The sequence below is a fragment of the Myotis yumanensis genome, unplaced genomic scaffold (assembly GCF_028538775.1).
Source record: "Myotis yumanensis isolate MYYU_CA2020_CCGP unplaced genomic scaffold, mMyoYum1.0.hap1 SCAF_16, whole genome shotgun sequence".
In the NCBI taxonomy this organism is placed as follows: Eukaryota; Metazoa; Chordata; class Mammalia; order Chiroptera; family Vespertilionidae; genus Myotis; species Myotis yumanensis.
Window position 1 is genome coordinate 6,791,496 of NW_027223767.1, and position 12,518 is coordinate 6,804,013.

General features: G+C 41.9%; 1 protein-coding gene across 1 annotated transcript in view; it reads right to left on the minus strand.

The window, feature by feature from the left end:
- The window catches only part of COX10 (cytochrome c oxidase assembly factor heme A:farnesyltransferase COX10), a 112,374-nt gene that overhangs the window by 76,935 nt on the left and 22,921 nt on the right, over window positions 1-12,518 (minus strand). Inside the window, exon 4 of the mRNA XM_070392942.1 lies at window positions 3,729-3,853. Within this exon, the coding sequence (XP_070249043.1) occupies window positions 3,729-3,853 (125 nt within the window). The remainder of the gene's footprint in view (window positions 1-3,728; window positions 3,854-12,518) is intronic.

The window sequence follows — 12,518 nt, forward strand, 5'->3', positions numbered from 1 at the left end:
GGAAATGCCACCTACTTCACAGGGCCACAGGTTTAAATAATAATTTATGTAAATATTCCTTGTAAACTCGGAAGCACTGCATGAATGTCAGAAATGAGTTATTTTGTTAAGATCATATATTTCAAAGTTAAACCAGTTTCATATACGCTTTGGCTGGTAGCCTTCCTCTCAGCAGTTTCACTTCCGGTACTTTGTGTTACCTTAGAAGCAAAAATTTGCAATAATAGAGAACTGGTTGAGAACTGGCGCATCCATGAAATGGAATAGTATGTCACAATTAAAATGTATCCTGTAGAAATGTATTTATTGACATATACTCTTAACCTCTTTAAAAAATTCATATATGTAACATAAGTAAAATAATCCTCAATACAGTTTATTATAGCATCTATGAAGTCAAATATTCAAAGTAATTATGATAATTTTTATCTTTTTAAATTTCTTCATTCATTCTACTTGAATTTATTCAGCTTTTCACTTTTAGTCATTTGTTTCTCAAGATTCAATCAGTCAAAGCCATCAACAATATTTTATCTTTTAGTGGCTAAATTAAAAACATTTTATGAATGGCTTTCATCCTTTGAAGGCATACCTGCTTTAAAGCCACATTATAGTGTCAAATTAAGCACATGTATATTTTATAAACCATGTAATTCCTTTCTACAGTTTAATGTTAGTGGTTTCATATACATATCTTTATGCACTAGTCACTACTTCATAAATCAGAAGCTGAATCTCATTTTCTCTCCTTAAAACAAATGTAAGAATCGTTTTCCAAGGCTTTATTTTTCCTACTTTCACAGAGAGATCATAGAAATAGGGTACAAAGAAGAGTCACTCAGAACTAAATTAATAACAGCTAAAAAAAAAATATTTAGAAATGTGAACTGGATTGGAATTCCTTTATAAACCTGGCCAGTGGGAATTTTTTCTCCCATGGATCTCTATTAGAAGCTGAAGAACTCTTACACCTACCACCACATATATGCATTCTTGAGTGAACACCAGCTCCCTAAAAAAAGTAGTAAGTGCTTCCATTTCCCCAAAGACTACGTCTTTATCTGGTATTCAAAAGCTCAGCTAAACCCTTGTTGTCTAGTATTACACTAATTAAAGGCACTAATGAAAATGTCCTCACCTTCCTTTAACTTGATTTTATAAGAATGCCTACCAACACTAGAACTAAAACATTTCCAACATGTTATTTACAGAATATCATAATTTGGGAAGCTGATCAATAACATAATAACAACAGAATTGTACAGTTATGGGAATCAGCAAAAATTTTAAACAATTGTGAAGCTTCCAACTGAAATTAGAGCCCAAGAAAAGTGGAAGAAAGCAGTATGCTGAATACAAGAAGATGAAGCCATTATTCATGTACCCAACAAGCACCAATCAAGGTGACAACATGCCCGACAATGGAGAGGGCTGTGGGCGGGGAGTGACATGTGGAGGAGGAAGGGAAAGTGCTCCAAAGGAAGAGCAGGGAGGTGCTAGGTGAGCAGCAGGGCAGGGCTGGACAGCCCACCGAGGTAGGAAACACTCAGCACCAGGAGGAATCCCATCACATAGTCTGAGGCTTTCCTCAGGAACCGTTTAAAATCCACAGGCCCCACCCACTTTCTACTGTGAATAAACTTCCTACAGACTCTGAAATAAAGTGCCACCTAAACTTATAGTATTCTTAAAGTTTCTAAAACCTAGGTCTATATTCAGTTTCTGTAAATTACTGATTAAATGTAAATCACTCCATTTCTTTCCTCCAGATACTGTCTTGCTACAACTGACAGGTTTTTTATTTTTTTTCCATGATAAATTCTTTGACCTGCCTTATTTAGGGCAGTGGCAGGTTGGGGGTGTCGCAGCTTCAACTCAAGGTGGCTCTGTATTATCCTATATAATAAAAGCCTAAAATGCTAAGTGTCCGGTCGTCCATTCAACCAATCAAAGTGTAATATGTTAATGAATGCTAAGGCTGCAAAAACCGCTCACTATGACATGCACTGACTACCAGGGAGCAGACGCTTCGACCGGTATGTTAGCTTGCTGATGGGGTCTGGCAAATCGGCACTGAGCGAGACGGGCCGGACACGCCCTGGAGTCCTCCTGTGGTTCCTCCCTGGCTGGCCAACCTCCTGTGTCCCTCCCTGGCCCCGATCGTGCACTGGTGGGGTACCTCAGCCTGGCCTGTGCCCTCTTGCAATCCGGGACACCTCGGGGGATGTTGGAGAGCAGGTTTTGGCCTGATCCCTCAAGCCAGGCCGAGGGACCCCACTGGTGCATGAATTTGTGCACTGGGCCTCTAGTCTTTTATAAAATCCTGGCATTTCTGCTAACCATTTGATGTTTATTAGTTTGTTGTTGTTACTGTTTTTTTCTTTCCTGAATTCATTTTAAACCTTTTATTTTAAACCTTTCATTTAAATCTGTGTAATTCAAACAGGAGACAGCAGTTAGTACCTCAAGGGTAAATACAGCTCTTCAATTTTACACACAAGCCTGGAAACTAGACTAAGTTCCTGGCCGAATCTTATGGCCTAGATTTATAACTAAACAAAGGTAAAAATTTAAAGTTTTTTCGTAAAAGACCCAAAATAGCCATATAAATCCATTTAGCTTATATTGCTTTTCACTCACATTTTCATTAAAAACATGTTTATTGTGAAACCATTATTATTCTCTTAGCCAAGAAATATGGGAGGGTAGCATAAGGAAGGAGCGACTTGGAAGAGGTGGCATCACAGGCCACAGGCGTCGACAATACTGCTGTGAAGTGGGAGGGCTATTTGAACTCATTATAAGACTGTTTTGACTTTAAAAATAATAACAAAAAAAATAAATCTTACTTGAAATAGATTCATACTTCTCCAAGTAACTGATAAGACTTTATAAAAACACAATGAATGTAGTCATTATAACACTTAAATTCCCATATTTTATGGACTACCAACTTATATATCCACTCAGCCAAGCTGTTTTCCTGCTGCTGACTTGAGTTCCTGTTTTAAAGCTGTGCCAGTTCCTCTTGGGTGTTCTTGTGATGAAAGCAAGCAGCTTTCCCTAAGTTTTAGCCAAGCTCCTTCACATAGTTATCTTATGAAAAAGCCACAACGTTGGGGCACACCACAATGACAGACAGGAGAAAAAAATCTTTTAGAGAATTATTTTGATGTTTAAAATAATGGGGGTGGGGGGGAGAGATGCATTAAACATAAGATGCTAATGAAATAACATGCTAATTGAAAATAATATGCTAATAAATAACATGTTAAATACAATTAGCTAATTAATAAAATGCTAATTTTGATATACACCAGGTTTACTAAATACTGAGTTACTAATGTTTTTTAAAAGTTGGATATGCATTCTTTTTTGTATACTAGTGACTTAAAATGCAAAATCAAAGGAAAGAAAGAGGAGCACACAATGATGAGCTCAGGGAAATGTACCGGAAATGGACAAGAATGGAAAAGTTTGACAGCTTTAAAGTACTTTCTAACACAAGGCATGCTGGTTACTTGAAGCAGATATGCTATTATTTTCTCACCAGAACATAACTGAAAACCATTCACCTCAAAAAAAAAGACACCTTGGGTACATTGTTACAAGTTCATAGTAACTCTTCATGCATATGTGACCTTGGAAGTTTTTTTAAAAATGTGATAATACCACAAGCTGGGAATGAGTCACAGTATCATGATCTACCTGGAAGGCGATAAACCCACCTGATTGATGGAGTTGGCAGCACAGGATGCCAGGCCTGTTCCCACAGAAGTGAGCAGAAAACAGGACAAGTCGAAGGGCCCCGGGGCCAATGCGAATCCCGCTGAAGTGGTGCTGACAACTAGAGCTGAAACAGAAGCAGAGCAGACATCTCGTTACCAACACAGGCCCCACACTGCAAACGGCAGACAAGCCATTTACCAGGGAACCCAACCAAGGCTAACCTTCCACTGAAAAACAAACATTTTTCCCACTATAAACATTATGTGTGCTCATCACAGAAAAATGGTCCTTTTCCTTTAATTCCATTATACATGAGAGAAAAAATAAGGTGGATGTTTTAGATTGAACCACTCTCTTATTCACTCAACACACATTTATTGACTACCTCCTTCACAACCAGTACTATGCTGGGCATTAGGCACTGTGTGGGATGAAGGGATGAACAAGGTCTCATTCCTGCGCTCAGAATTTATTTGACGGGGAGACGACAGACAGACAGTCATAACTGTATAACACAAGGCAGGAAAGAGCAAGGCCCTGGTCTGTGGGTCTTAATTCTACCTGAGCAGAGGGCTTGCCTGTAACAGATGGTGGCCCCAGGGCCCAGAAGATGACAAGAGGATGACTACAACCACCAACAGAAACAAAGAGAAGAGGCAAGATGCAGAAGCAAAGCCATGCAATCTGAGCATCCACGGTGACTGCCCCTTTTCTTAAGCCCTGGTCCTTTTCCCCTGGGGGTTTGCAGAAGCTACAGGGCCAGGAAGTGTCTGAGAGTGGTACTGACACAGGGCTGCAGAAACTGAAAAAATGATCACTGTTAGTGAATTAACTGGAAAAGAAGACTTCAAGAAGATGGCATTTAAACGGGACCTTCAGCGGGATGTAGAAACAGGCGAGTAGTGGGATGGGCAACATTACAGGTGGCTGGATAATTCCAAGAACCAGCACAGGGGCAAGAGACCACTGTCAAGACTCTAAAGCACCTGTGACATCTGCCTAGATTGTCAAACCAAACAGCTAGGAAGCATTTTTGAACCTCTCCTTTCTCTCCCTTCTCTACATCCCACCCATTGCAAAGTACAGTCTGTTCTCCTCCACAACGCATTTCAAACACACTTCTGCTGCCATCCTCTCGTCCCACGGCTCACAGCCGGGGTGGTGCTGCCACAGAGACAGTCAGCAATGCCTGGAGACAGAGTGGTTGTCACAACTGGAGGGGATGGATACTGTTGAACTCCAGTGGGTGGGCGCCAGGGATGCTCATAGACATATTATAGGACAACCCCCCAAAAAGAACTTTCTGGACCCAAATGTCATATGCTGACACTGAGAAACATGTCATCTAGCCCAAGCTATTATCTTGCCTGGAAAACTGGAAGGGGCTCGTTCCTTATTGGTCTCCTCTTTCTTCAACCTTGCTCCAGCACGGATGATATTTTAAAATGTGCACAGATCTGCTGCATAGGAAATCCTTTGACACTACACCTGGAATGAGATGCAAGCTCTCTCCCCAGCCACACAAGTGCACTGGTGCCTCTCTCGCTCACTGACTCGTCTCCCCTCACAGGACCTCCTGTTTTTAAGCCAAGATCCTTCTTGCCTCCAGGTCCGTGCACTTCCGCCTCCTCTGCCTCTCTCACCATCAACTCCTTCTCATCTTCCAGATCTCATCGTAAGTATTACCTCATAGAGAGAACTCTGATCCTCATGTTTGCAGTGGCCCGCCCAGCGACTCCTCCCTCACAGCATCCTCCATTATCACACACAGCACTCATCATGCTGTGGCCCCGCATAGAACATGGGTCCCTGGAAGGCGGGAGCCCCGACCTGGTTCTCTGCCATACTTTCAGGGTTACCACTAGGCCAAGTACCGAGCAGAATTTCCCAGAGGAAGAGGAGGAAGGGTGGCGGCTGTCAGATGGCAGAATATCAAGTTGAGGAGTTGGCATTTCATTTGATGGGCAGTAGAGACAGTCTAATGAAGAAAGTGACCCATAACTGCAAGTTTAGCTGGTAGCAATGGGCACCAGGACTTACAACAGGCACAGTTGTGCAGAGAAACAATGTGAGAGTCTGTGTCATTAACCCACTGTGCATAAATGTAGTAAGAGTGGGAACCAGACAGATGTAAAGGGTATTTTCATGAAACAACTGTTAGGACTTCTTAACTGTGAAAGGTGGAAGATAAAGTAACAGCATAAAAGAATAAAAGGTAAAGGGCTGCACCTGGGTCCATGAAGAAGAAGGACCACAGTGACAGAAATAAGGAAATTGGGGGAAGGTGATCCAGCTGGCTGGGCTCAGGAAAAGGCACTGCCTTTGAGGAACTGTAGGCCATTCAGGTAGAAGCGTGCAGAACATTACACTGGAGCCCAGAAAAGAGATGGAGAAGGTGGGAGGCCCAATGCTCTGAATCCTGCCCCCACAGACCATGGCTGAGCCCCAGAGAACAGCCAGCAAAGATAGTGAAAAGGAGTGTATCAGAAACATCAGAATTTTACCTTTGGGAGTAAAGGAATCCTGACAGACCCAGACAAAGAATATTTGGAGAAAGAATCAGGAGAATGAGGTATCATGGGTGTCAAACATGTGAGGGCCACAGGAGGCAAGACTGGAAGGCACCATCGCGGACATCAACAAGCAAATGTAAATGCCAGAGAAACTGACATCCCTTCTAATGGCCACAAGTTGGCTGGCATGCCCTTCAGTCCAATTTTATCAGCAACATCCAGAAACGTTATAGTCCTGCCATTGGACATTCCTTGTGCTTAACACTTAGGCCAGGCACAGGCTTCTTCTTATTTCTATTTATTTGACTGGGATCAATATAATTTGCAAAAGTGACTTAAATGCACGTGTGGAGATTGTCCACCTAACCCAGAAGTCTCTAGACAGCGTGTATTTGGCAAAGGGGTCCTTCCTTTACCTTGGTGGTCCCACACAGTGTGTGCACCTGAGCCTCCCGGGGAAGCGTTGCCTCTAGAAAAGAGGACAGAGGTACAGGTTTGAGCAGACAGACTGAAGAACAAGGCCCAGGAGAGAGAAACAGGTTTGGATAAAGGTGGGGAGACAAACAGAAGACGAGCAGCTAAAGGCAAACAGGGGGCTTATTGGAAGTCACAGAGGCACACGCAGGAGAAGAGCAGCTGGCTCAGGCTGTACCCCCTTCTCCGCTCTGCCTGGCCCACACGCCACACTACAAGTCAGAACACAACCCTCTCACCTCCGTACAGAACAGCAGCGAAAACCCCGTGGACCCAGGGCAGCAATCCAAGACTAAACACGATTTCAAAGGAAACATTCTGAAGAAACGTTTAGCTCTCTAATTCTCTAACGACTTAGGCCCAAAAAAGAAAGCCACAGTGATTCCAGCTTTGGAAACAGTAGTTGAGGGCATATAAAGGATATCTTATGCAGGTGAGACAGGACAAGAACAGCCTGTCGTGGAACAGCCAGACCTGCACACATTTAGTGACCACCAAGAAAACAGCATTTTTAAAAGAGCAAACAAAAGTCCTTTCAGAATACTCAAACAGCTCCGTTCTCTGATATCACACTGTCCAGCGCAAAGCCTCAGGGACAGGCTGCGTGCCACACTGTGGCATCCTCTGCACCACTCCACAGCCTCCCGGTGGCTGGCGACTCCACACACGCTGCTCTGCGTGTGTGACAAGCCAGGGCTGGAAGAAACGTCCTTAACACCCAGGCCACCCCTCAGCTGTACAGACGAATGCTGCCGCCCAAGAAAGGCTGATGGTGTCAATGGGAGACTTTGAGAGGAAAGAGGCTGCATGGCATTCCCTTTCAAAATGAACTAAGTAAATTGCTTTTATCCACAGAATAAGTCAGTCAAAATAATTCCTGACTATTTTAAGGCCTTGAACCTTACATCAGAAGTAGACTGCTTATAAACACCTTAAAAGCAGTCTACCTTATAGAGCATAGAAAATCCTTTCTCGATATATAATTAACAAAAGCTAGAGTCACCAAAATAAAGAACCTCTAAACATCCAAATAAAGAATACCTCTAAATATCCAAATTACATTTTGTATAGTGTTTTATAAACAAATAAGAAAAATCAATTAACACCTAGTGGACAAGAAAGTACCATAATCATTAAGCTGTCAAAATAAAAATGCTGTAAGAAGAAAATTCACTTTAAAATAAAAAAGAATATGTAGTTACATGAAAGCGAAACTCTTCATTCATTTTTTCTTTACATTCACCTTAGGGCTTAAATGAGTGATGAATAATATACAAAGCACATCAAATTTTAACTAATGGGTTCAACCAATAACTTGAGAGATAGAAAGTGGTTTACAAAAAACTGACAAAGGCAAAAGGTAAGACATGATCATAAATTTAAAAAACAGAAATAACTGCCTAATTTTAAAATGTACAAATTGTGAATGGTAATGTACATTACAAAATTATAAGGATGATTATTACAGCCAAGGAAAGTGGAATTTTGTAGAACATTTCCAAAAAAGATCAAAAGCTAACAAAGAATGTATTATACTTACTGCATCAAAGCAATTAAGTTAAAGAAAGAGAAGGGCGGAGGATTGATAAATTGTGCAAGGAGAACTGACCAAAGCAATACTCTCATACGGCACTGCCACAACTGTAATTAAGCTCCTCATTGATTTCCTGGGATTCATTACAGGGAATCATTTTACAACACCCGGATCTCATTAAAAGTGAATGTAATACATTCTTTCATTAATAACATTTGAAATTATATTTTATTTGGTAATCTCATATTCTGTCCCTTCACAAGTAAACATAAAATCAATGCTGCCCACGAAGCATGACCCATCTGACGGAGGCCCGAGGATGACGCTGGAGGCCCAAGGAGGAGGAGCCTTCCCAGCCCCGTGGAGCCTGCCTCATCCCGTCCTCGCTCCTGGCAGGTGTCCAGCCAGGGAACCACAAGCACCCCCATGCAAAGATTCACGAACAGCCTGTGTGTGGGGTGCTTAGCGAAAGGCAGTACTGACTATTAGGCCGAAGTTTTTCACAACTCAACCTCTCCAGTCAATCTCTTCTGACCCATCCCATCATCAACAGGATTCAACAGAAACGGTCTCTTGTCTGCCTGCTTTCTCCAAGGAGTTCTTACACATGCTCTCCGTAATTAAAACAAAATTATTTTGAAATAGTCACAATTAGGCAAGTCCGTCCGGCCTGGAAGAAAGCCAGCGTCCCTGGTGTGAACTATGGGTGGCCTCGGAGCAGAGCAGGCCACAGTTGACGCTGGAAGGGAAACAGGCCTCAGTCCAAGAGAGGCGCAGAAATGAATTCTGTCAACAACCAGAGGGCCTGGAAGAGGACGCCGGACCCCAGGACAACCACAGCCCTGAACAAGCACAGACTCCAGGCTGGTGAGACCCTCAGCAGAGAATCCAGCCGTCCGTGCCTGGACTTCTGAAATAGTCACTTTGTGTTGTTTTAAACTGCTAAGCTTGCGGTAACTTGTTTTGCAGCAAGAGAACACTAATACCTACTGTAACAAGGGAGGCATTTAGGAAAGGAGAGTCTACCAACAACAGAGGACAGGCTGACTGGAGTGGAGGGAGGCCACTGCAGGGCAGGGCGGGAGTGCTGAGGGCCTGGAAAGAGGGCAACAGTGCAACAGAGGGTAGATCTGTGCTTGGAAGGTGGCTGCACTTTACAGAATGAATATATGTGACCACAGCAAAGGAGCTAAACATAATTCAGTACCTACTAGTCTAATCTCGGTCCTAAGAATCCCTCCCACAGCATTCCCAATGACTGCCATCTCCAAATCTGGTGACGGGAACCGACTTCTCCCTGGGCACCTCTTCTGCAGAGAGGAGCGCTAGCTGCTGGGCAGCTCCCCCTCAAACCAAGTCGAATCAACTTCCTGGGAATCCCTGCCTACGGCTGTAACTTCCGTGGGCTGGAGCAACAGCTTCCTCGTAGTACCACCCTTCCATCATGCAGATGAAACAGCCCCACGTCCATGCTTTTCCAAGCTGTGTCCCCGATGACCACCCACCCCTGACTTCCACACCCCTGTGCACGCGGTGACACCTTTCAGAGACATGCTAGTTTTTCACTATAACAAAAGCACTTGGCACAGTGCCTGGCAGATAATAAGGCTTATTAAGTGGCATTCTTGGTAACTATTAAAATGTGGTTCCTAGAATTCTACATGACATATTTCTCTGGCTACTAAGCTTAGATATAAAAGCAGTGTATAAAGGAAGTTTGAGAAACTAACAAGACATTTCATAAAAGCGCCACACACCTGTCTTATCATCTAGGTTACTTCTTAGTCACCCTAGGGCAGTGATGGCAAACCTTTTGAGCTCCACGTGTCAGCATTTTGAAAAACCCGAACTTAACTCTGGTGCCGTGTCATATATAGAAATTTTTTGATATTTGCAACCATAGTAAAACAAAGATTTACATTTTTAATATTTATTTTATATATTTAAATGCCATTTAACAAAGAAAAATCAACCCAAAAAATGAGTTCGTGTGTCACCTCTGACACATGTGTCATAGGTTCACCATCACTGCCCGAGGGTGTGAATGAAAAATAGTTCTTAATAAGATGGACTATAAATGACAATGATAAAAACAAAACACACATTTGTGAAGCATTTTACAATGCCTGTGTTTTTACATTCATGTAAATCTCAAAAACACTGCGGCTTCAAAACAGTGTGGAGACTTCAGGGTATGAGAAGAAAATGTGAAAACTTTCACTTATATTTCACTTTTTAATTCTTTCTTTAAAAGCACTTTATTTGGCATATCTTAAAATGAATATAATTCATTGGTGTACCAGTACATGAATTTTATTTAAAAATAACTGTACATTTTATCTTATGTAAGACACATAATAATGCAAATATTACATATATATATACATATATACATATACATATTTATATATATATATGTGCACTTGAAAGTTTTTACTGATAAAGAACATGGCTAACAACCTTTGGAGAACGTGCTCTAAAATAAACAGCAAGGCAAGCAATGGCAGGTCTTAACATTTGATTTTCTACAGGAGACAAACGTGCAGACCCGCCGCGGCAGTGAGTGCAATGGAGGAGCTAAGAGTACACAGTCTGCGTGCAGTCCTGGGCTCTCTGCTTTACAGATATTCTTGAACAGGTACTCCAAAGACTCATTTTCAGAAGAAAATTCAATGCAATGAAGGGAAAATACAGAAAGGCGCACACATTCACATAATCACCACCCAGGCCGCTGAAGTGTTAACTCTGTGTGCCTACACAGGACCCACGGGACTGGTGCCTGCACCGCAGGCTCCGTGGGACTGCAGTGTCACCCTCCCTGAGGAGAGCTGGGTGAGTGGAAGGAGCCTCACTGCACCTGCCACCCTTCTGCAGCAGAGGCCTTGGTCACCACCAACAAGCTCCGCGGACCAGAGGGCAGGTGCGTCAGCCTCCCAGTTCCAACATCGCAGTGCACTCTCCGGGAAGCAGGCAGCCATCTGGAAGGGTCTGCTTTCTCCAGTGTGCAAGAGGCTTTTCTGAAGAAGCAGCTTGTCAAGAATAAGTTGTTGGTGTTTTTTTTTAAATACTCCACACTTTGAGCATTATTTGTCTCTGAGCCTAAACATAATGGAGGCACTTTATTTCCTTTCTGAGATCACCAATTAAAAAGAACCTTAAGGATTATATTTTAAAAACTGGTCATCTACATCCTGCTTCTATAAAACTCTGTCTTTTCATGCCTCACTATTTTTTAGCACTGGCCTCAAAAAGAATTAAGTGAAAAACAAAACTCCAATAAATCAATTGGGTAATTATCAACTCTGATAAAAGATTTGGCAGAAAGATTAAAACCACTGGTTAAATGGGTTTGAGGTTCTCTATAGATTTTAAATTATCCTTGTGATCTATTAATATCTCATTATCCTCGATAGTGGATACTATGTAACATTGTATTCCAAATCCTACAAACCCAAGATGTATTCTCTTTAAGGCTCTTTTGTGCACAAAGCAGACAGAGAACAGGCAGTTAATAAATTTGTATGTGGTTTGGTTTATGTGTGTGTCCCAGCTATGGAATAAGTTTTTTTGGTTGATCTTAAAGTTCAAAATTATATGTTAATTAAGAGGCAGGAATTAAGTCTCTTCTGATTTTCACATGAGCACGCATTATTACTTCCTAGCTGTACTTGAGATTTCCTCCTCTCTCTCCATTTCTATTAACACCTTAAGCTTCAAATGGTTCAATTTCTAATTTGAGTTTTTTAGGCTTCGTGGCTTAGCAGTGCTCTGTGAACCTCCTGACACAGTCATCTTACCAGCACCCATATCAAAGAAGGTGGTAATTCTTATGCCTATTGTTAAGTTCAGATGAAAAGTCGATTGATGAGAGACACGGTATTTTTTCCTCAGCCACATTAAAGAATATCAATCAGAGGTAACTGATTACAAACCATAACCACTTCTGGTTAAAAGATAAGACGTTATAGAGATTTTAACAACACAGCTGCAAAACTAAGAACTTATGGTGCCTTCCTGTTTTCCTCTTTCTTCTTCTTATATAGTTAATGACCAAAGCTAGTCTGAAAAATCCTGGGACCAAATTAAAACTCATCACTTCAAATGCACTGAGTAACACTGTTACCAAGGGAAACGTTTCAGTATGATCAAGGCAGTCAACCAGGAAGCATTTGGTTTGCATTTATAGTCAGCATTCAGAAAAGGGAGATAAAATAGCTATCAGACCTGTTGAAGTAAACACGTAAATAAAAGTTATTTAGGAAGGTTAA